This window comes from Ahaetulla prasina, chromosome 1 (assembly GCF_028640845.1).
Source record: "Ahaetulla prasina isolate Xishuangbanna chromosome 1, ASM2864084v1, whole genome shotgun sequence".
In the NCBI taxonomy this organism is placed as follows: domain Eukaryota; kingdom Metazoa; phylum Chordata; class Lepidosauria; order Squamata; family Colubridae; genus Ahaetulla; species Ahaetulla prasina.
In genome coordinates this window covers 187679436-187704302 of record NC_080539.1, presented here as the reverse complement: position 1 = coordinate 187704302, position 24867 = coordinate 187679436, and the positions used below count along the sequence as shown (strand labels likewise).

The following is a 24867-nucleotide window of genomic DNA, read 5'->3' as shown; positions in this document are numbered from 1 at the left end:
ATTGCAATCTAACTACTGCATATAAATTGTACAAAAGGATGTGAGGATTGGAGTGGAGGCTGACATTACCATTCTAAAAAAGGGAAAGAAAGAGAAAAAGAAAAGCAAATCAAAACATAAAAAAAGGAGAGAGAAACCCTTTCCTTTCTATCCATCGTCTCTTGTCCACTTCAGTACTTTAGTTGCTATGCTTTTTTTGACTTGCCTCCCATATTCCTCTCTCGGATCTTTATCTCTGTCTGCATCTACTTCTTGGCTATTCAACGTAAGTATTTCTCCCATCTCTACCCTCTTCCACTGCCTAACTTCCAAAGTATCTGCCCAAACCTCTATCTCCCATTCAACAGTATTTTCCTGTATCTCAAATTCTCTTTTCAACTCTCTTAAAATATTTCCTCCTGGTTTAATTAAATCAATCACTGTTATTTTTATTATTACCTCCTCCTTGTCTTCTTTTGTTTGCTGGTTCTTCGGTTCTATCTTTTCCTCCATTCCTTCTGTTAGCTCCTCCCTTTTCTGAGCATCTAGATCTTTACTCATCATCCCTCATATAGTTTTTTTCCATTTTTTCCATAATCTCCTTAAACCTTTTTTCTATGATGTCCTTTATGCTTTGGAAAATCAAATCATCTCCTTCAAAGTTCCACTCATTTCTTCCTTATGAAGCATCTTATTTTGCTCAATAGTCCACAACATTTGGTTGTGAGCCAAGATTACCCGTAACACAGGCTTAGGGGGGAAGGGGGAAAATGCCCCCCAACAAGGAAGCGTTGGTAACTCCCAGGAGCCAGCCTCGTGTAACCTCCCGTGTGGCCAGTACCAACCAGGAGGGACACGGGTCCAATAAACATGTGGTGGGATTCAGCGTACCCAACAACCTGTCCATGTCGTTGAGAGTCACAGGATCAAACTCAGCCCAGGTAATATCCGCAAGACCCGTCCCCGTCATCCCGCCTGAATCTATCCAATCAGTGTCCAGTCTGTCCCGGATCCGAGCAATTTTATCGGAAAGATACCGTACAAAATCCTCAGCACGCCCCTGCAAGGGGTCCTCCGGAGCCTCCTGCGTAAGCAGGGAGCGGGTCACCCTAAACAGGGTGGCTGGGCGATTATCTGCCAATGCAATAAGAGCGGAAAAATAGTTATGTTTTGCCGTTCTTATTGCCACTAGGTAGGTCTGAATATAAGACCTCACTAGTGTTCGGTCGGATTCAGAGCGGCTGGACCTCCAAACACTCTCTAGGCATCTTTTCCGGCGCTTCATCTCTGTCAGCTCCTCGTTATACCAAGGAGCTGGTCGAGTTCGGCGCCGGGTCAGAAGCCGCAAAGGCACGACGCTGTCCAAAGCCCCGGCCACTGCCTCTTCCCAGGCGGCCACCAGTTCTTGGGCCGAGCCGTGGGCTAATTCCCCGGGAAACGGCCCAAGCTCCATCAGAAACCTCTCTGGGTCCATCAGGCGCCTGGGACGGAACCATCGAATCGGCTCCGTCTCCCTGTGGTGCGGTGCAGTGGTTCAAAAGTCTAGCTGAAGGAGTAAATGATCTGACCATGACAGGGGTTTAAAAATTAAATCCCCTAACTCCAGATCATTAAGCCACTGTCCCGAGACAAAAATCAAGTCCAGAGTGTTACCCCCAATGTGGGTGGGACCATTAACTATCTGGGTCAGGTCCAAGGCCGTCATGAAAGCCATGAACTCCCGAGCTGTCGTTAATGATTCGCCCGCCGACGGCAGGTTGAAATCTCCCATAACCATAAGTCTGGAGGTCTCAACTGCCGTCCCGGCTATCATCTCCAACAGCTCAGGCAGGGCTGCTGTTACGTAGCAAGGAGCCAGGTACGCAATCAGCACGCCCACCTGCACCCCATGGCCCCACTTCACAAGGAGGGATTCACAATCGGCTATCTGCAGGACAGTGACCTCCCTCGGTTCTAGACCCTCATTTATAACAACCGCTACCCCCCTACCTTCATGTATTAATAATTCAAGTTCACACTGTTCCCCAAACTTTGTGGATTTGTATATGGGCACTTGAGATCTTTATGTCTGACTCCGGGTCTACTTCATATGTCTCTTATTTGGTGTTTGAATTTGTCTTCCTTCCCATCTCTCCTTATCTCATTATTTGACTTGTTTTCTAGGAGTTTTTACTTGGAATTAAGTTCTGGAGATCCTAAAGTTTGGTCACCTTCTCCCCTCGATTTTAGTTTAAAGCCCTCCTGATAAGTTGAGCTACTCGTTTTCTGAAAATATTCTTCCCAGTCTTTGTGAGGTGCAGCCCATCCCTTGCCAAAAGCCCATCATGGATGTAGTGCAGACCATGGTCCAGGAATCCAAATTGTATTTTTGCAACATCAACCCTTTAGCCAGTGGTTCACTTCTAGAATCCCCTTTTCTCTTACTGGATGTTGACCTTTCTTTGGCAGTACAGATAAAAAACTACTTGTGAAACTTGTGCAAGTTTCTTGCCTAGCTGCTCATAATCACTCAATATTGTTTTCAAGTCCTTTTTTGTGTCATTTGTCCCTATATTTTGTATCATTTGTCCCTACTGTCCCTAGTAGAAAAGAGTAGTAATCTGTGGGTTTTATTATTTTGGTTAGTTTCTCAGCCACATCTTTGATTTTTGCTCAAGGGAGACAACATACCTCTCTGGATTGACTGGTCTATAAATGGCTTATTCAATTCCCTTGAGAACTAAGTCCCCTATCACCAACACTCACCTTTTTTTTTCCTAGGGAGGTTTGGGGCATTTTTCTACCTATCACAGGAGCAGTTGATGATGCTACTTTTTTAGGGACATTTGATGATGTTTATTTTCTAGGTGTCTGTATGTTTTCTTCCAGGGAGAGTCCATGCGAATCCATTTATCAGGGAGCCTGGACTTGGGATGCTAGTACAAATTGGATCTGGCCAGTTTATTTATGTCATTCCCTCCTTCTGATTCCCCATCACGTACACTTACAGATTTATTGTCCCTCTGTTTTCCCCGTCCAATCCTTTGATGGCAGGATGCCTGTGAGGTGCCAGACCGAACCAGACAAACCTGATATTGTCTCCTTCCTATCCCAGTCCAAGAGCACAATGAAAGCATCATATTGACACTCTTTAACTCTCATTGTGTTCAAAATATGCAAGCTGCATTGATTTCAAGAATGGAAATTATTTCACTTTGCCAAAAATTAAACCCCACACTGAGATTAAATAAGTCAAATGGGCTAATCCACTTGTGGGCTGAATTAAATTTGATGTCCTTCCATTTCAATATGTGAAGGACAGTATATATTGCTCTAATTGAATTAAGAGAATAAGTGAGCTACTTGACAGATCTTACCTCTTGAACATAGACTGTATATTTAAGTATTTTTGTGAGGTATTGAGTTAACTGATTATTTGGGACTATAAATATAATCACTAATGGGTTGAATTATTTGCTATATGCTTCACTAGCTGAAGCTTTCATATTGTTTATAGTATCATTAACCAATAGCACAAACAACCTAAATAGGAGGTTGCTAGTGTGTGATTTACTAAAACACATTTGTTTTTCTGCAGAAATAGTTGTAATTCATAGAGTGCTAAAATTGGCTGTAAGCCTTCTGAGTCCTCAAGTCTACTTGTCATTCTACTGGCAAAAGATGAATCTTGAAGTGCTTGTAGGATTTAAGTTCCATTAGCTCTGATTTGACCCATTGTAATTTTATAATAATCTGGTGACAGAAAAAGCCTAGAAGAAATCATTTCCATAATGCTTATTTTGCTTTATAAATTTGACTTTTAAAAATAAAATAAGAAGCTCATGTTTTAAACCAATTATTACTATTTATCAGATATTTGGATCCAAATGTAAAGTTAATTATCACCCCTGAAGCCATTTTGGGAGCATCTCCAGGCTGCTACAGTGAGGCCAGGGAGGGTGAGCTGTGGGAACGTAAGGGGGGAGGTAGAGATAGCTGGGGGATGTGTAGCCCTCCCTTTGATTTTCTCTTCCAGGAGGTCCTTCTCAACTGAGGGGGAGGGGGCATCCTGTCAGCCCTGAAGCCATTTTGGGAGCATCTTAAGAGCTGCCACAGCAAGGCGGGGGGGGGGGGGGAACTGTGGGAACGTAATGAGGGAGGTAGAGACAGATGGGGGATGTGTTGTCAAAATAACATTCTTTCTCATGGGAGTCAAGGAAGCCCTACCAGGTGTTGGAAGGGCATGGTCCAAAGCCAGCCAGAGTTGGGACTATGACCTGATTGGACCATGTGATGGACATGTGACCTGGAGAACAAGAACTTTGGGCTTTGATTTGGGTGGGGAAAACCCTGGGTCCTTCAGAGTCAGGTTTTCACCAACTGTGCCAATATGATATCCCAAATAAAATGTTGCTTTGAGGAGACTCCAGGCCTCAGAGTTTTGATTGCTTTGGGTTTATTACTTGGAACCCTGACAATAGGAAGTAGGTGACCTACAAAAGTATATATGGTTTTCTACTTTGTCTTTTTTATGGAATTTGCTAGAAAGCTTAAAACTTTAATTACTACAGCATTTTTCAAGCACTCAGAGCAATTTTTATTTCAAGTAAAACCTTGATTTCTCTAATGGATTGCTTTCTATGACAGGTGGGAGATTCAAGAAAGAGATAGTAATTGATGGACAGAGTTACCAATTGTTAATTAGAGATGAAGGAGGTCCTCCTGAAGCACAGGTATGTATTATGCTTAATTATTTTAGTAATCTGAAATTTGGAGCTGAATGGGTAACATTTCCAACAGAAAATAATGAAGGAAATGGTTTCAGCAGACTTCCTTTTCACCATACCCGTCTCATCTATTCAGAACAAATTATAAAAACGTGGAAAGGAGGAATTGAAAGCAAAACAAAACCTCCTCTTCCCTACACTAGTTGGAATGAAGTCTGAATCCAAGCCAGTATAGAAAATAAAAACACTTTTTCTCTTTTTGTATTAGAATCTAGATTAATAAAATAGTAATTGTTTTTTACTGGCCTTTCAAGTAATTGTTGACTCCTGGAGACTTAGTTAGGTGCATAGGGGAACTACCAAAAGACTGGAAAGAGCTGATGTGGTTCCAATCTTAAAAAAAAAAAGGTGGGGGGGGGGGAGGGGAGTGGATCTAGGAAACTATGGACCAATCAGCCTGACATCAATATTTGGAAATATCCTGGAAAAGATAATCAAGCAGTGGATTTGTGAGCACCTAGAAACAAGCAAGGAGATTACCAGAAGCCAACATGGGTTTGTTAGAATAGATCGTGCTAGACGGAACAGAATAACTGAGTTGGAAGGGACCGAGTTAGTCCGACACTCTGATCAAGCAGGAGACCCTATACCATTTCTGACAAGTGGCTGTCCATTCTCATCTTGAAAGATGTGATGAAGCATCCACAACTTCTGAAGGCAAGCTGTTCCATTGATTGATTGTTCTCACTGTCAGAAAATTTCTCCTTATTTCTAGGTTGAATATCTCCTCGATCAATTTCCATCCATTATTCCTTGTCTGGCCTTTGAGTGCTTTGGAAAATAGGTCGTCCCCCTCCTCTCTGTGACAGCCCCTCAAATACTGGGACACTGCTATCATGTCACTCCTGATCCTTCTCTTCATTAGGCTAGCTGTTTCTAGTTCTTACAACTGTTCTTCATATGTTTTAGCCTCCAGTCCCCTAATTATCTTTGTTGCTCTTCTCTAGAGTCTCTCGAGTCTCAACATCTTTTTATAGGGAGGTGACCAAAACTGGATGCAGTATTCTAGGTGTGGTCTTACGAAGGGTCTCTCTGTTAATGCAATTTAGGATTGCACTGGCTTTTTTGGCTGCTGCTGCACACACTTGGCTTGTATTTAATTGATTGTCCACTAAGACTCAAAGATCCCTGTCACAGTTACTGCTATTAAGCCTGGTTTCTCCCAATTTATATGTGTAATTGGGGTTTTTTTGCCTAAGTGAAGGACTTTATTTTTCTCTACATTGAATTTCATTTTGTTAGTTAGAGCCCAGTGTTCAAGTCTGTCAAGATCCATGTGGATCTTGAGCCTATCATCTAGGGTGTTGGCTATTCCTGCCTGCTTAGTATCATCTGCAGATTTGATAAATTCCGCTTCTATTCCCTTCCTTGACAAAGTGATTAAATTAGTAGATCAGGTAATGCTGTGCACATGACATGATAGCAGTCCTTCAGAACTTAAAGGGCTGTCACAGAGAAGAGGGAGTTGACCTATTCTCCAAATCACCTGAGGGCAGGACAAGAATGGGTATACTCCCAAGCCTGGGACACTATATGTGCCAAGGATCCCACTTCCTGGCTATATTTTAATAGGCCAGATGTCTTGTTTTGTATGTATTAGATATTTTAATGTTTTTAATGTTTTAATGATTTTTACCAGTTTTATTGTTTTAAATTTTTAAAAATATTTCAATTGTAATATGTTTCTGAGTTGTGAGCTGGCCAGAGTCATTTGCTGAGATAGGTGGCTATAGAAGTCAAATCAATAAATAAAGAACAGATGAAAGATCATTAAAGAGAGAGCCAATCTAGAACTAAGAAGAAATTTCCTGACATAACAATAAGTGGAACAGCTTCCCCAGAAATTGAACAATCTTACACAATCACTGGAGGTTTATAAGAAGACATTGGACAACCATTTGTCCAGAATGGCATACAATCTCCTGCTTGAGCAAGTTCCCTTCCAACCAATTCTATGTTCTAGACCAGGGTGTCATCACAGCAGTGTTATGTGTTGTATCAGGACTTTTTCCCTCTTCAATAAACTAGTCATGGGCGTGGCTAGCACATCACACATTTGGCCCGTGGGCCATGAATTTGACAGCCCTGTTCTAGACCCTGTCAAGATTGCCTTCTTCCTAGGGCTGAGCATGACTGGTCCAAAATCACCTAGCGGGCTTTGTGCCTAAAGCAAGACATTACTAAGAGCCTTCATTAAAATTGAAAAATAGTAACATAGAGAAACTGAACTGTGGTTAACTTTCTCTTTTGCAATGATGACAGTAATCTCTTTATGAAAAGACAAGTGGAGTAAACAAAGAGTTAAGTTTCAGGGAGCAAACACTGGACACAAGTCTCCGTTGAAGCTTCAGTCTTTCAAGCTATTAAATAGTAATGTCCAACTAAATAAATAAGGTGTATTGCAGCAACAACCTACCTCTCCCCACTGGGCAGGTTAGAACAGTGGCCTAAGCTGGGAAAGTTTTTCCTTTGCTAATAGGAACTATCTCTTTTGCATTTCAACTGATACTCCTGTTTTGAGAGAACCATTAGTTCTCCATGAGGAAGCTGAACTACTTCAAGCCCTAGTCACTTTAAAGCTGCTGTACTTTTTGGAGTAGAAGATGCACCCCCCCCTAAAAGTGGATGAGAATTGTGGTATGTCTTATACCCCAAAAGTTGCCAAAGCCCCGCCCAACCACTGGCCCCCACTCTTTGGGACTTTTGGCCTCTGCTTATGTTTTCGGTCTCCACATGCCCCGTTTTAGACTTGTTCCAGACTGCAAGGATTGCCACAGCACATCGCCGCCGATCGCCGCATCTGTACATCGCATTTTCGGCCTTTGTGCGTTGCATTCTCCCAGTCAGTGGGAATGCCGGTCAGGTTGGGGGTTTCCCTCGTGCTAGCCAATTAGGACCGAGACTGCTTATTTTCTTTTGGCCCCACCTCCTCTTGCTTTCCAGCTTTTCGTCTTGGTCTAGCAAGGACTAGATGTATCTACCCCTGCTGAGACCTTGATTAACTAACGGTTTGCGGCAAAAGCTATTGGAGCCTCGGTCACCTCGAGGCGCCTGCTGTGGCTTCGTAATTGGCAGTCAGATGCCCGTAGTAAGTGGCGTCTGGCCTCTTCACCGTATGTGGGAGACAAGTTGTTTGGAGCTCCTCTTGAGCCGTTACTAATCAAGACCCGCGACAAGCGCAAGGTACTTCCCATAACTTCCTGCCGAAGCGACATCCGCAGTCATCCATACAGCAGGACCCAGTCGTTTCGGAGCACAGAATCCTACAGTCAGCAACAAACTCAACGGCCTTTGGGACAAGTCAGTAACACACAGCGCAATTTATTTTTTATTTTTTTATTTTTTTTATTTTATTTTTTTATTTGCATTTATATCCCGCCCTTCTCTGAAGACTCAGGGCGGCTTACACTATGTTAGCAATAGTCTTCATCCTATTTGTATATTTATATACAAAGTCAACTTATTGTCCCCAACAATCTGGGTCCTCATTTTACCTACCTGGTGGGACTAGAACCTGCAGTAATTGCAGGCAGCTGTGTTAATAACAGACTGTCTTACCAGTCTGAGCCACAGAGGCGGTTCAAAATGTCCACCCTCTCTTCCATATTATCCAATATTCGTCAAGAGGACCTTATGTCCTCCATTGACTTGTCGGAGGCTTACCTCCACATCCCCATACACCCTCATTTTCGCAAGTACCTTCGTTTTGCCTACTCAGGACGGCACTTCCAATACAGGGCTATGCCGTTTGGCCTTTCTTCTGCCCTGAGGGTGTTCACAAAGGTCCTAGCAGCCCTGATAGCCCACATCCATTCCTTTCCCATCAGGATACAGGCATATCTTGATGATATCCTTGTCCTATCTGACACTCCCGAGTCTGCCAGAATTGACTTGCAGGTCATCGTCAGGGAACTCCAGGCCCACGGATTCTGCATTAACTGGGAGAAGAGCATCCTTCACCCAAGCACTCTAATCCTGCATCTGGGCGCTCAAATAAACTCCACAGAAATGATGGTTTTTCTGTCTGAGGAACGTAGAGTTAGTCTTTCCTCCTTAGCTTCCCGCTGTAGAAGACACACACACTCCTCTATCTTGCAATTATCCCAACTCTTGGGTAAAATGGTGTCGACCTTTGGCATCGTTCCATGGTCCCGTCTTCATTGCAGGCCCCTGCAATGGCATCTGTTACCACACCAACGTCACCATCGCAGCTCAAACCACAGGCAAGTTGCCTTACCTCAGGAAGTCAGGGATTCCCTAGCGTGGTGGACTTCCGAAGCGCTGAGCAAAGAAAGCAGTTTCAGGGAACCTGCAAGAATAACAATAACTACAGATGCCAGCTTGACTGGCTGGGGCACCCATCTAGGTCCTCACATGGCCCAGGCCAAGAGAGCCTGTCAAACATCAACCTGTTAGAACTAGGAGCCATTTACCTGGCTCTACGCAGCTTCAGCAAATTAGTCACAGGCAGGGATGTATTAATTCTGACAGACAATACAACCGTGAAAGCACATGTCAACAAATTGGGTGGTACCCATTCCTTGTCTCTGATGCGCGAGACCATACGACTCGGCACCTGGGTGGAGGCCAACCTAAATTCTCTGTCAGCGGCCCATATATCGGGAATCAACAATATCCGGGCAGACTCTCTCAGTCGCCATGCGATAGACCCGACAGAGTGGTCTCTACATCCCTTCCTATTTCAACAACTTGTGACCAGATTCGGCCGGCTGTCGATCAACCTATTTGCCTCACAACTCAACCGTCAGGTTCCGAGGTTTTTCTCTCGATACCCATCTCCTGGAGCGGAGGGAGTAGATGCGTTGAGATGTCCTTGGCCACAAGGACTACTGTATGCATTCCCCCCTCTATCACTGATCCCAAGGGTCATCTCCAGGGTTCTAGAATACAGAGCGGAGCTCATTATGGTGGCTCCCCACTGGCCAAAGAGGCCTTGGTATGCAGACCTTCTTTCCTTGTCAGTGGCACCACCTTGGAGAATTCCAGCCAAAGAAGTAGTCCTTATTCAGGGTCCCCTCAATCATCCAAACCCGCAATGGTTCCAGCTCACTGTCTGGAGATTGAGCGGGGTTTCCTCAGGGCATCGAGCCTCCCTGACGAGGTGATCGAAATCCTTCAGGCCTCCCGTCCGTCTACTTCTCGTATTTACGAGAACACTTGGTGTTCCTTCTGTACCTGGTGCACTGATAATTCAGTGGTATCTACTGAGGCATCTGTTTTCCACATCTTACGATTTCTGCAAAGTGGATTCAAAAAAGACTTGGTGCCTAACACATTGCAAAGGCAAGTGGTGGCACTCTCCTCAGTTATGGCTGGCGGCGCATTCACAGCAGCAGCCAAGGACCCTCTAATCCGCATCTTTCTAAGAGATGCTTCTAATCTGTGATCGCCAATGGTACACTGTTTCCCAACCTGGAGGCTCAACGTGGTTCTGACAGCACTAACCAAGCCTCCATTTGAACCTCTGAGAGAGGTCACCCCATGATTCTTATAATTCAAAGTCTCATTTCTAGTAGTAATTACGTTGGCACGCAGAGTTTCTGAACTTGCAGCTCTTTCGGTCAGAAAAGACCTATGTGTGTTCCACTCCAATAGAGTAATTCTCAGACTAGATCCTACATTCATGACCAAAGTGAATACAGTTTTTCACCGAGCGCAGGAACTTGTACTTCCGGACTTCTGTCCCTCACCAGTACACAGACAAGAGAAAGTATGGCACACTCTGGACATCCGCAGGGCGTTAAAGATATATCTTTCTCGTACAGCGTCCTTTCGGAAATCAGAGTCCTTGTTCATATCCTACTTACCAGCCACATTGGGTCTAAAGATAAACTCTCGCACATTGAGCAGATGGATCCATGCTACCATTGTGGCAGCCTATCAACAACAATCATTGCCCGTTCCTGGGCGTATATCAGCTCATTCTACCCAAAGCGCTGCAACTTCGGCGGCATGGAACACACACGCTTCGATTCAGGAGATTTGTACTGCGGCCACCTGGTCATCCCCGACACCGTTTATAAGGCATTATAAATTTGACGCATACGCATTGGCTGATGCGGCCTTTGGAAGGCGTGTACTTCAACAAGTCCTGGCCGACCCATCATTGGAGAGAGCCAGCAGTTTCCCACCCGATGGGGATGCCTACTTTGGTATGTCCCCAACCTGACTGGCATTTCCACTGACTGGGAGAATGGGCATTGGTTTACCTGAACGCCCCTTCTTGGAGAAGTGGGAATGCCGGTCAGTTCCACCCTGGGGTTATTCCTGCCAGCTCAAGGGGTGTCGGGGTGGGGTGGCTACTAATTCTTTATCATTTCAGGTAGACACATCAGACTGCTACAGCGTCCTCGCCGAAAAGCTGGAAGGCAAGAGGAGGCGGGGCCAAAAGAAAATAAGCAGTCTCGGTCCTAATTGGCTAGCACGAGGGAAACCCCCAACCTGACCGGCATTCCCACTTCTCCAAGAAGGGGCGTTCAGGTAAGCCAACGCCCATTTTCAGCCTCCGTGCATCACGTTTTTGGCCTCTGCATGCTCCATTTTTGGTCTTCATGCCTGGAACCAACCGAAAATGGGACGCACAGAGGCGAAAAACTGGGCGTGCAGAGGCCAAAAATGCAATGCACGGAGGCTGAAAACGCACTGCTTGGAGGTGGAGATCGGAGGCGATGTGCTGTGGCAATCCCCGCAGCCTGGAAGAGCTGATTAGCGGTATTCTGGGAGGCCGATCCAATCGCCAATCAGCTGTTCATGCTAGATTAGACTGCAATAACGTGCTGAAGGTGATCAGGTTATTTGCTGTTTGCTGCAAAGATGGTAGCCAGATGAATATCAAGGGATGCTGGTAGGCAGAGGCAGAATTTTTTTTCTTTTTTTCTTCCCCAAAAACTAATGTGCATCTTATACTCCAAAAAATATTGTAAATAAAAAGTCCTGAGAGGTTTCTTTGGTCTCAGCCATCCTTTTCCTCTCTTCTTTCTGCCTTAAACTCATCATGCTTTGAGGTGGAAAATATACTCACTCCATGATGATAAGTCATTTTCCCTTCATCATAATAACCTTTTTTAAATACAGTCTATTTCTTTCTTGAGCTCAAATGATTGAGTTGGTCAGAAGAGAGTAGTGAATAAAATAAATTTAGGCTAATATAAATGCTCTGAATGACAGTTGTAACCTTTAGAGGAGTAATCTAGGTTTGAATATGTATGTGATTAAACTTATACTAATGGAGATTGGTAATATTGAGAGCATCTGTAATTGGCAATTAACTGTAAAAAAGTGAACTCAAGAATAACAAAGACATTACATTAATTGTTTGGGGTAAATCCTCATGCACTTAAAATAAAAATTATTTTATAAAAGGAACAAAATTTCAAGTCCTGGTCAATTTCAAATTATTTCAAATTATAAAATAAAAAACCTAAAAATCAATAAATACACACCAAAGTGTCCTTTAGATGTTATTCATGGTCATGTACTTGAATACATTCTTTTGATAAAAATGACTAAATTAGTGGATCAAGAAAATGCTGTGAATATAGTATACTTAGATTTCAGTAAGGCATTTGATAAAAAAAGTAGATCACAGTCTACTTCTTGGTAAGATTTGGGATAGACAGGACCACCATCAGATGGATTTGCAGTTGTCTGACCATTTGTACTCAGCATATGGTCTTCAGTGGAACTACCTCTATGTGAAGAGAAGCATTCAGTGGAGTACCTCAAGATTCTGTCCTGACAGTGGAACAGTTTGCTCCCAGAGTAGTGGTTGCTTCATTGCTGAAGATTTTCAGTAAAAGATTGGACAACCACTTGTTTCGGATGGAATATGGGCTCCTGCAGCTTTGGATCTGCCAGAAGTGCCTTCTGTACCTGCATATGCATATTCAATTCATGTGAGGAGATCCTCAAAGGTGCCATGCTATTCTTCTAATGGTCATAGCACCCCCATGTTTTAAGCAGCCAACTTAGAAAGTTGACTTTATAAATTCGTATTAATGTAATTTGCTAACAAAATATTGGTTGCAGGACAATCTGATACCCATTTAGATCCTAAAATGTGTGGCTTGATATTGACAGATTTCCTCTATTTTAAGGGTTTTTTTTCCCTACAGTTTGCCATGTGGGTGGATGCTGTTATTTTTGTCTTCAGCCTTGAGGATGAAATGAGCTTCCAGATAGTGTACCACTACTATAGCCATATGGCAAACTATCGTAATATTAATGAAATCCCATTGTTACTAGTAGGAACTCAGGGTAAGCAGTAATTCTTACACCGTATTTATTTCTTGAAAACATTAATTTACTTGCTTCTTTTCTTTATGAAGTTGTATCTTAAGAACAGCATTCATCTTCTTATCACTATTGATATAAAGCTTTGGAAATCGTTTAAGAAATGCTTTAGGGAAACCCGGAAGCGTCATAGCGAGACGGACGGGGAAGAGCGAGCTCCACCAAGCTCCCCAGGCCGCCAAACTGCTGTTGAGGGGTCTTTGGACCGGAACAGTCCTGTAGGGACAGTGAAGAAGGAGAGGCACCTCGGATGACAAAGAGGAACTGGCAAGTTTCTCGGAAGTCAGAGGATAGCTCTCCGACTCAACAGCAGGGGCGGTGGCTACGGCAGCCATCAATAAGCTGGGGCAACCGGACAAGATTTTGAACAGGAGCAGTGATTTGAACAAAGTGTTGAAGTCGGGTGAGTGAGTGAACAGCAACGCACAAGAAAATATTTTATTTGACATTTGGGGAAAAAAAAATTTTGGCGGTAGAATAGCGGCTAAACTAAGAAGAAATGCAAACACAATATAATTAAGAGAAACAGAAGCATTACCCTAAGAGTCGAGAAAATTGGAACTTTTAAATTAAAGTGGAGACCCCTCAAAAAAAAGGGGGGGAGGAAAGGAACCCTTTAAACAAAGTTGGAAAAATTTGGGACTTTTAAAACTTGCTGTTGGAATACAAGAAGGGGGGAAGAAAAGAAGAAGAAGACAGGGCATTTAGAAATACAATGTGGGAAACCTCTCCGACTTTCCTCTTCTGTGAATTGAAATTAATTAAATCTGGATATTGATTTTAAATTGAACTAATTGGAATTAATTGGAACATCTAAAAAATTAAAATTGAACGAAGTGTGGCTTCAAACAAAAGAAACAAAATGGATACCTTTGTTAATTGTTGATTAGACTGTGGATTGTAAAAAGACACCCTCAGGCAGAAGAGAAAACTACATTGATTAGCATTTGTTGTGGAAAATTCCTCTACTGAAGAGATATGGCTGGTGAGAAAATGAGAGGGAGGTTTTTGCCTGTACACTGTTTGACTTTGATAATAAAAAGAAATATAACTTTGAAAATACAGAATGGTGCAGGGAATAATCGAAATGATGAAAAAGATGCATATGACTCTAAGACAAGAAATAAAAGAAATTATTACAAAACATTAAAAGACAAGAAATAAAAGAAATTGTTACAAGACCATATGGAAAACAAGAACCAGAGGAAGTAAGACCAGCATCGGAATCCACATCAAATAAAGAAACCATGAAGCAAGAAAGAGTATTGGAAGACAAAAGAAAAAATGTTGATGATGAATTTTTAAATGAATGTGAAACTTTAAATCAGTCTAAAGAGAGAGATGATAGGATTTATAAAGAAGGGGAAAATAAAAAGAGAAACAGCACGGAGAAACCAGAAGGTTACACTGGATTAGCAATAAGAAGAAAGAAATTATTAAAAGGGGATGAGAATTTTGAACAGAAAAGTATTGCAAATAAGACTGGGTAAAAATAAGAATGGAGGGAGGAAGAAACAAGGAGTGGCAGAACAGGAGAAAAAAAATACAAACCAAAAGATTACTTAGGGATCAGTGGAGAAAAGATAAAAATGGGGGAAGGGAAGAAAAGGAGAGTGGATGGAAGTACAGGACAAACAAAGAGAGTAAATAATTTTAAGAGGAAGAAGGAGAAAAAGAGGAGGAGGAGAGAAAAAAGAAAACACTTAAGTAATGAGAGTAGATTTTAATATGAGAAAAGTTGACTGAAGGCTATGATAGACTTTTAGTTTTAATGATATTGTAAAAATTATTATGAAAATTTTTTAAATTGAGTTTTTTGCCTGTTCTCTTTTCTCTTTTTTTTCCTTTGGATGATGCAAAACAATTTACAAATTGTTACTGAAATATAAAGATATGATTGATGATGATGTTAAGCAGAAGATATAATAGAATATATATTAAGGGGGAATAAAAGGGTTTGATACAAATGGGAATAGAAAAAAAGGGGGAAAAGAAGTATAACTAGATAAAAGATTAAAGATGGGGGTGAAAGGTAAGATTAGACTTTTAAGAAGATTATAAATAAGGAAAGAAAAATGAGAGAAAATATATTGATGAAAATATGGAGGTGGGGGTGGAAAATAACAAATTGGATATGAACATGTACTTGGCAGATATTTTTTTCAGAAAAGATGTTTTTTAATGTTGTCTATGTCTAAAAAATAAAAAAACTTTACTAAAAAAAGAAATGCTTTAGAAAATATGAAAATGCCTATGCAGCTCCTCCTTCTGAATAGGCAAAGTAGTGGTGTCTTTTTCTAGACTTGCATGGCTTTATTGAAAACAGTTCCTGACTGTCTTCCCATGTGGGTTTATGCATAGCTGCTTTATCTTGCAATTTTCACATATCAATATATTTTCCTTTCCATATCACTAGCAAATGCATGAATTTGCCTAGAACATTCTAGCAAATCCATGAATTTCCCTTTGGCCAATATTTTGCAACTGAAATAATTCAATGATAAATGTCTGTTTGGTGAATTTGCCGTTTGGGGTAGTTGTATTTTATCCACCACAGGTTATGTCATTTGCTGGTCAATGACCAAACTAAAGGAACTTACCGTATATACTCGAGTATAAGCCGAGTTTTTCAGCACGTTTTTTGTGCTGAAAAGCGCCCCCTCGGCTTATACTCGAGTCTACGTCTCGATGTACTTCGGGAACCCCGCACAGGAGACGCCAAAGAGGCGGCGAGATCGTCCGGCGGGATTTGCCCAAGGCTGAGCAGTTCGCCGCGCGGACCCGAGCCAAGCCGGTCCCAGTCCAGCCCCTTCCTCTTGCAGCGAGTCCTTTCTACCGCAGGCAGCTAGCTCTCGTTAGTGCGCGCGGCGCCAGACTTATTCCTATGTGGACACACGCGCACACCCCCTCACGCACAATTACCCACGCCTCCTTTTCGCAGAACCAAAAATAGCCTCGCGTGCTTATTGCGCCCCCAGCCACCCACTCCCTACTCCATTCTCTTTCTCTTCCGAGCCTGCCAAGAGCATCTTGCGAGCGGGCAGGAAAGGCCTTTTTGTGTGTGTGCGTGTGTGTGCGCGCCTGTGTGCCCTAGTCCCCTTCCTTCTCTTCGGCGGCGCTGGAAGAGAGAGAGAGAGAGAAAGGAGGGGCCGTTCCTCCCCTTCTTTCATTCTTTCATTCTCTCTCTCTCTCTCTCTCTTTCTTTCTTTCTTTCTTTCGCCTGGCCGAACTGCTTTTGACGGCGCTGCGCGGAGGCGCTTGGCCGTCTTTGGAGAGAGAAAGCCGGGTGAGGCGGCTACAAGCCGGTCCCGGGAAAGCGGATGGTTCCGTTCACCCTGGCCTCCGTCCTCCGATCTCCTGTGCTGGGAGCGGCGGCGGCGAGCTTCGGGCACCGCCGACTTTGGCCCTTTAGCAAGGAGGAAGGTGGGAGGGAAGCGGAGCTGCCGGCTGTGGCGCTCCGCTCGGAGCCACCGCCGCCGCCGCCGCCTGGAAGAGGGAGGAGGTGACCTTCACGAGCGGAGAGGGTGGGGGATGGGGGGGTTGAGGGGCGTGCAAGAGGAGCGAGCATGGAGGAAGAGGAGGAGGCGACGGCCCCGCCGGGACAGCGCGGCTTCTAAGACCAGCCCACGCTCCGAAGAGGGAAAGGGAGCGAGTGGGTGGGTGGCTGGGACGAGACCCCCACCACAAACACACACACACACGCCCCGTGAGACGTCTTGCTTGCATGTCACACACACGCATCGCTCGCTGGGAAAAAAAAAAAGGATGGATGGATGGATGGAAGGAAGGAAGGAAGGATGGATGGATGGATGGAGGCGACCGCTTTGAAGCGCAACCCTTCTCCCGCAACTAAGGGGGGGTCAATGTTTTCCCCAATCCTAGGGTGTGGGGAAACAGTCATTCTTTCTTCCCCCCTAGTCTCTCCCGAGATCGCACTGCAGCGCCCATCATCCCCAGCCGGCAATCTGAGCTCGTGCCATCGATGTGGTCCTTGAACTTCCCCCTCCTTGTTTCTAACCCAGCCTAGGATGGCCGGCATGGAGGGTGTGGTGGTGGTAAAACGGCCAGGAGAAAGCTTTCGCTCTTTTCGAGAGGTCCTCTTGGAAGGCTGCCTTGGAAAGGGAAAGTGGGGAGGGGGCAGAGATTTCTCCCTCAAAGGTCCCCTTGGAAGGCTGGGTTGGAAAGGGAAAGTGGGGAGGGGGCAGAGATTTCTTCCTCTCGGGTCCCCTTGGAAGGCTGGGTTGGAAAGGGAAAGTGGGGAGGGGGCAGAGATTTCTTCCTCGGGTCCTTCTAGAGTCCTTGAGAAACTGATATCATACAAGGTTAATAAATTATACTCCTCCTCCTCATTCATGAGTTTTTCATCCTGAAATTGATTGAAACATTGTACCATCATATGCTGCCATAGTATAGTGTTAACAACATCTGTAAAGATGATATATGAGCATGACACTAAGTTTTTTCTATATTTCCCCCTTTATTGAAAAACTTCCATCATGCTTCTTTCTGAAAACAAAGGTCATTATAATATACCTCATTATATATTTGATTTGATGATATTTCAGTTAATAAATACCATTTAAGGTGTTAAGCTTCTTTTCTTTTTCAGCAGCAAAGTGAATTACAACTTTAAAGAACTTTATTACTTTATATTCATTTATTTTAAGTATAGATTTTAGATTTTTAAACAAATATGTTTAGAGCTTTTATATCTTTCAAGTTATTCAAATTATCCCCTCAGCAGGTATATAATGGCATCCAATTCCAATATCATGTTGGGGCTTTTGAGCAAGGGAGGAGGAACGCGAGCACCGCCTTTCGCGCTGGCATTCCGGGATTTCCCTTTGTTTAGAGCTGGGAATCCTCCTTCCCCCTTTTGCACTTTTATTGTTTTTCGTTCAAATAAATATTCATGTTATTTTACTTGGCTCTATCTTTATTTTTTACATTGACCAGTAGCTGCCTCATTTCCCACCCTAGGCTTATACTCGAGTCAATAGTTTTTCCCAGTTTTTTGTGGTAAAATTAGGTACCTCGGCTTATATTCGGGTCGGCTTATACTCGAGTATATACGGTAAGTTTATATGACCTGAGACCTCATAGAAATAACAGACGATTTCTATAATATACTATTATACTATATTACACACATGCACATATACACACACACACACATGCACACACACACACACAGAGACAGACTAGGCAACCCATTAGATCATCGTATTGGAGATTTATCTTTACTTAAACAGAACAACAGAATGATCAGAGTTTGTCAAAAAGCAACAGGAGTAGGAGTTTTCTGTTGGCTTCCCCATTGAATTTCTTTGTGGGAAGCTTGCAGGGAGCACAAAGTTTCCTTCCCTCCTCTTCCTTACTACCACATTGAGTTTATACATCCTGTCAGCTTCCCTACTGACTTAATTAAAAAGAAATAGATGCCACATGGGTCTGGGAGGGTGCGAAAGGATGCAGCAAGTATTAGAAAAGGTGGCAAGAGTGCGTGAGAGGTGTGGCTCAGGTTAGTAGGGGTTAAGAGTCAGGGCAGGTCTGTAAAGGTACCATGTGAATCAGGAAGGGTGCATGGGAATGCCATGGGAGGTTGGAGAGGATGCACATGGGTGTGGCGCAGATCGGGAAGGGTGTTTTACAGTTTATTTATTTATTTATTTATTTAATTGGATTTTTATACCGCCCTATCTCCCGAAGGACTCAGGGCGGTTTACAGCCAGATAAAAATAAACAAGAATAAATACAAGATAAAAACAACATTTTAAAAACTTATTAAATTGGCCCAGATTAAAATATAATTAAAACAGTAAAAACCCCATTTAAAACAAATCCTACGCCAGTCCTGCGCAAATAAATAGATATGTCTTCAGCTCGCGGCAAAAGGTTCGAAGGTCCGGAAGTTGGCGGAGTCCTGGGGGAAGCTCATTCCAGAGGGTGGGAGCACCCACAGAGAAGGCCCTTCCCCTGGGTGTCGCCAGCTGACATTGCTTGGTGGACGGCACCCTAAGGAGTCCCTCTCTGTGAGAACGCACGGGTTGGTGGGAGGCAATCGGTGGCAGTAGGCGGTCCCGTAAATAACCCGGCCCTATGCCATGGAGCGCTTTAAAGGTAGTAACCAACATCTTGAAGTGCACCTGAAAGACCACAGGTAGCCAGTGCAGCCTGCGCAGGAGTGGTGTCACATGGGAGCCACGAGCGGCTCCCTCTGTCACCCACGCAGCTGCATTCTGGACCAACTGGAGCCTCCGGGTGCTCTTCAAGGGGAGCCCCATGTAGAGAGCATTGCAGTAATCCAAGCGAGAGGTAACAAGAGCATGAGTTTCCGTGCATAGGGCATCCCGGTCAAGGAAGGGGCGCAACTGGTGAATCAAGCTCTCCTGGGGACGGTCGTCAAGTGATCTTCAAAAGACAGCCGCCCATCCAGGAGAATGCCCAAGGTGCACACCCTTTCCATCGGGGCCAGTGACTCGCCCCCAACAGTCAGCCGCGGCTGCAGCTGACTATACCGGGGTGCCGGAATCCACAGCCACTCCGTCTTGGAGGGATTGAGCTTGAGCCTGTTTCTCCCCATCCAGACCTGTACGGCTTCCAGACACCGGGACAGTACTTCGATAGCTTTGTTGGGGTGGCCTGGGGTGGAGAAGTACAGCTGTGTGTCATCAGCATACAGTTGGTATCTCACCCCAAAACCACTGATGATCTCACCCAGCGACTTCATATAGATGTTGAACAGGAGAGGCGAGAGAATTGACCCTTGCGGCACCCCACAAGTGAGGCGTCTCGGGGTCGATCTCTGCCCCCCTGCCAACACTGTCTGTGACCGGTCAGAGAGATAGGAGGAGAACCTCCGATAAACGGTGCCTCCCACTCCCAAACTCTCCAACCGGTGCAGCAGGATACCATGGTCGATGGTATCAAAAGCCGCTGAGAGGTCTAATAGGACCAAGGCAGAGGAATAACCCTATCCCTGGCCCTCCAGAGATCATCAACCAACGCGACCAAAGCCATCTCCGTACTGTATCCGGGCCGAAAGCCGGACTGGAACGGGTCTAGATAGACAGTTTCATCCAGGTATTGGGGTAATTGACATGCCACCACACTCTACAACCTTCACCACAAAGCGAAGGTTGGAGACCGGACGATAATTTCCTAAAACAGCTGGGTCCAGGGAAGGCTTCTTGAGGAGGGGTCTCACCACTGCCTCTTTCAAGGCGGCAGGGACAACCCCTTCCATCAAAGAAGCATTGATAATCCCCCGGAGCCAGCCTTGTGTCACCTCCTGCGTGGCCAGCACCAGCCAGGAGGGGCACGGGTCCAGTAAACATGTGGTGGCATTCAACCTCCCCAACAACCTGTCCATGTCCTCAGGAGCCACAGGATCAAATCCATCCCAAACAGTCTCAACAAGACGAGTCTCCGACCTCTCACTTGGATCCATCCAATTTTGATCCAGGCCATCCCGAAGCTGAACGATTTTATCGTATAGATAACCACTAAACTCCTCGGCACACCCTTGCAACGGGTCATCCCGCACCCCCTGTTGAAGGAGGGAGCAGGTCACCCAAAACAGGGCGGCCGGGCGGTTATCTGCCGATGCAATGAGGGAGGAGACGTAAAGACGTCTCGCTTCCCTCAGTGCCACTAGGTAGGTCCTACTATAAGACCTAACTAGTGTCCGGTCAGCCTCCGAACGGCTGGATCTCCAGGCACTCTCTAGGCGTCTTCTCCGGTGTTTCATCTCCCTCAGCTCCTCAGAAAACGAAGGAGCTGGTTGAGACCTACGCCGGGTCAGAGGCCACAAAGGCACGACACGGTCTAGAGCCCCAGCCAGTTCCCAAGCCGCGACTAGTTCTTCAGCCGTGCCGTGAGCCAGACCCTCAGGGAATGGCCCAAGCTCCGTCAGGAACCTCTCCGGGTCCATTAGGCGCCTGGGACGGAACCAACGTATTGGTCCCATCTCCCTGCGGTGTTGAGTGGTGGTCTGAAAGTCCAGATGAAGGAGAGAATGATCCGACCATGACAACGGCTTGGTAACTAGATCTCCCAAATCCAGATCATTCAACCACTGTCCAGAGATAAAAATCAAATCCAGTGTGCCTCCCCCAATGTGGGTAGGGCCATCAAGTATTTGCGTCAGGTCCAAGGCCGTCATAGAGGCCATGAACTCCCGAGCCGTCATCGATGACAAGCCGGTTGATGGCAAGTTGAAGTCCGCCATGATCATAAGTCTGGGGGTCTCAACCGCCACCCCGGCAAGCACCTCCAACAGCTCGGACAGGGCTGTTGTCACGCAGCAAGGAGCCAGGTACGTGACCAACAAGCCCATCTGACCTCTATGGCCCCACTTCATAAAGAGGGATTCACAACCGGCAATCTGAGGAACAGTGGTCTCCCTCGGTTCTAGACTCTCCTTTATAACAACCGCCACCCCCCACCCCTACCTTGGGCCCTCGGTTGATGGAATGCTCGGAAACCCGGTGGGCACATTTCAACAAGGGGCACCCCCCCCTTCCATACCCGACCAGGTTTCCGTAATGCCCATAAGGTCCGCGGATCCCCCCTGTATAAGATCACAAATTAGGGGGGCTTTATTAACCACAGACCGTGCATTGCACAACATCACCTGAAGGCCCAAGCTCTGAGGATCTTGACCACCCGGGGAACAGGAGAAGCTGAGGGGTCGGGGCATGTGATCGTTTTTGAACAGCGAGCATGCACCCCCAAAAGTCGATACGGCTCCCCACTTCCACCATATCTACCCCTCCCACTTACCGTGCCGATGGAACCACCCTCACAAATAGGAACGCAATCCTCCCCCATTACCTTTGAACCTGTTAAAGAACCGCCGAGAGCACACGCAGGAACTGGCCCCTCCTCTGACGGGTTCCCCCAATACCCGCCCTATCGCTCCTTCCCCTTAAAAATTCCCTATCTAAAAAACCCCACAAGTTCTTTCTAGCCGCATGCCATCTCTGTGGATCCCAAAACCCGTCATTGAGGCCAGCCCTGGGTAATATGGAGGGCCAGTCCTGTGAGGCGGGGGCACCTCGCAGGCGTAAGAGTTCACAAGAAGAATAACGCATAATGCATGAAGATAGAAGTCGGCGATAAAATGGCTCCATCTCCGGATTGGCAAGGATGTTAAAATAAGATGGTTATGGGACTCCAGTGACGTCACCACTCCTGCAGAGTGCTCTAACAGGGCACTCCGCATTAGAAGATTGTAAAAGTCAGTGAAACAGTATAAATCACTGTTCACTGACCTTAGCATACCACTCGGGCATAGCGGGGTTTATGCAGAGCTGTGGGGGAGTGGTAGATCTAGCCAGGGGGTTTGCTCTTAAGAGCGAATTTTTCTGGATTTATGGTCCCACTGAACTTCACTATCTCTAACTTCAAACGTGCTCCTGTTTTTTTCAGGAATAAGGAGTAGGAGTCACTTCTGCTCAAAAGGACTTGTTAAATTGATTGATTTTCTAAGCAGACGGGAATTTCACAAGCGTTCGATCTTTGAAGTAGAAACAACACGGCAAGTATACCGACTCCCCATTTGAAATTTGAAACTTTTCTTTATCTCTGATTAATTGACTTTTAAAATGGCGTCTGAAAGTGAAAGTGCTTTTTTTTACTACAACAAAGTAGCGTTATTTGTGGATTGTTACAAACGGAGTTCTCTTATACTGAAAGGAGTAAAGAAAAGTTTTTATGTTTAAATTCCTGATTCTTTTGAAAACAGAATGGCAGCCAAACCTTTAAAGCCTTCTGGAAGAAGGGGATCTGAACCAAGTCTTGAGGATATATTGAAAGTACAATTAAAACTTTCTGAAGATAGGCAAAAAGAGATGATGGAGAACTTTAATGCAAAAATAAGAGAAGATATTCTTATGGCTGTTCAAGGATTGAGTAAAAAAATTGAGGGATTGGAAGAAGAAATGCAACAGATCTCTCAGTCAAATAAGCATTTAGAAGACAAAATGCAAGGTGTTCAGAAAAAAGTGGATCAAAATGAAGATCAGGTTGTGATATTACAATATAAACTTATGGAAGGAGCTCTTAGAATTCGTGGTATGCAAGAACAGCGAGGAGAGGACTTAAGAAAAATTATATCAGATGCTTTGGCTGAATTTATTGAAGTGGAACCCCAAGAGGTAGCTTACCAAATTGATAAAATATATAGAGCTAATTCCTGGATCGCAAGACAGAGAAAGCTTCCTCGGGACATTGTGGTTTATTTTGTAAAAAGAACTATGAGAAATCAGATTCTGCAAGTTTCATATCAGACAACTTTAAAAATTGGAGAACAGGAGTTGAAGGTGCTGAAAGAGATTCCTTCCAAGATGTTAAGAGATAGGAAGGAATTTGTTTTTTTTACACAAGAACTTAAAAAATATCAGATTCAATTCAGATGGGAGGTGCCAGTTGGACTGACAGTATTTTATCAAGGAAGGAGATATAGAATTGACACTGTTTTAAAGGCAAAGGATTTTCTTTCTACAGTTTTGAAAGTCGAAATAGAAGTGATAGAAAAACTTCAAGACATCCAAGAAGGTGTGGTGATCCAAGAGGCTTCATTGCTGCCAGCATCAGAGGAACCACAAGAGCAAAGGGTGACAAGAGAAGCTCTTAAGCGTAAAGAAGAGCAGCAGTTTCAAAGTAAAAGTCAAGACCCCAGTATGGAAGCTGTGGGAGGAGCTAGACGGAAGATACCGGAGGAGGATCTTCTGTTGTTTGCTTCAAAGCTTCAGGAGGCCAGTAATGGCAAATAGAATTTTGTCATGGAATGTTAATGGCTTGAATTCAGCTCAGAAAAGAAGGAAAATATTTCACTACTTGAAACAATTTAAAAATGATGTGATTTGCCTGCAAGAGACACATATCAAATTATCAGACCAAAAATACTTAATTAACTCAAAATTAGGTAAACATTTTATTGCATCAGCTTTGGATAAGAAGTAAAATGGAATTGTTGTATATATCAGGAAGGATATACCAGCTAAGTTAATTGAGGCAGATATTCAAGGAAGATTTATTGCTATTGAACTGGTGATAGATGCAAAAAAGACTTTGCTGATAGGTATTTATGCACCTAATCAGCAACAAGAAAAGTTTTATAGAATGTTACACGAGAGGTTGATCCTCTGGGATTATAGTTCGTTTATTTTATTAGGAGACTGGAATGGAGTAATTGATACAAGAAGTGATAAGAGAACCTCTTCTAAGAAGATACCTATACATGCAAAACTACCAAAATCCTTCTTTGAAATGATGGAAGACTTTGAGTTTAGAGATATATGGAGGTTGCGGAATCCAGATGAGAGAGATTTTACTTTTTTCTCCGATAGGCATCAATCTTTCTCACGTATTGATTTTATCTTAATTTCTAATGACTTGCTTTCTAGGGTGAAGAAAATGAAGATATTTCCGAGGTGTTTAACTGACCATAGCCCAGTATGGATGGAATTATTACAAGGGAAAAAAGGTGGTAGAACATGGAGGCTGAATGAAAATCTGTTTAGATATGAGGATAATGTAAATCATTGTAAGAAACAGCTGAAAGAATTTTTTGATTTTAATATGCATAAGGGGACACCTATAGGAACTGTGTGGGAGGCGAGTAAAGCTTTATTAGAGGTATATTGATATATTTGGACAATAGGCAAAGGAATAATAAACGAAGGCAGCGTAGGTACTTGGAAGAAGAAATTCAAAAGAAGCAACAGTTATTAATTCAAAACCCACAAGATCACAAACTTAAAGAGGCTATAAGAATATTACAGAGTCAATTTAATATGTTAAT

General features: G+C 44.1%; 1 protein-coding gene across 6 annotated transcripts in view; it reads left to right on the top strand.

Annotated features, from left to right (window-relative positions):
* The window catches only part of AGAP1 (ArfGAP with GTPase domain, ankyrin repeat and PH domain 1), a 457470-nt gene that overhangs the window by 50618 nt on the left and 381985 nt on the right, over positions 1-24867 (top strand). For 5 of the 6 annotated variants that reach the window (XR_009155346.1, XR_009155347.1, XM_058185245.1 and 2 more), the window contains exon 2: positions 4606-4691. Coding sequence is in view for 4 of the 6 variants with exons in the window: in XM_058185245.1 (XP_058041228.1) it covers positions 4606-4691 (86 nt within the window). In the remaining 2 variants the exon portion in view is untranslated. Of the gene's footprint in view, positions 1-4605; positions 4692-22490; positions 24443-24867 lie in introns of those variants that run through there. The other variant, XM_058185236.1, reaches the window with a different exon arrangement.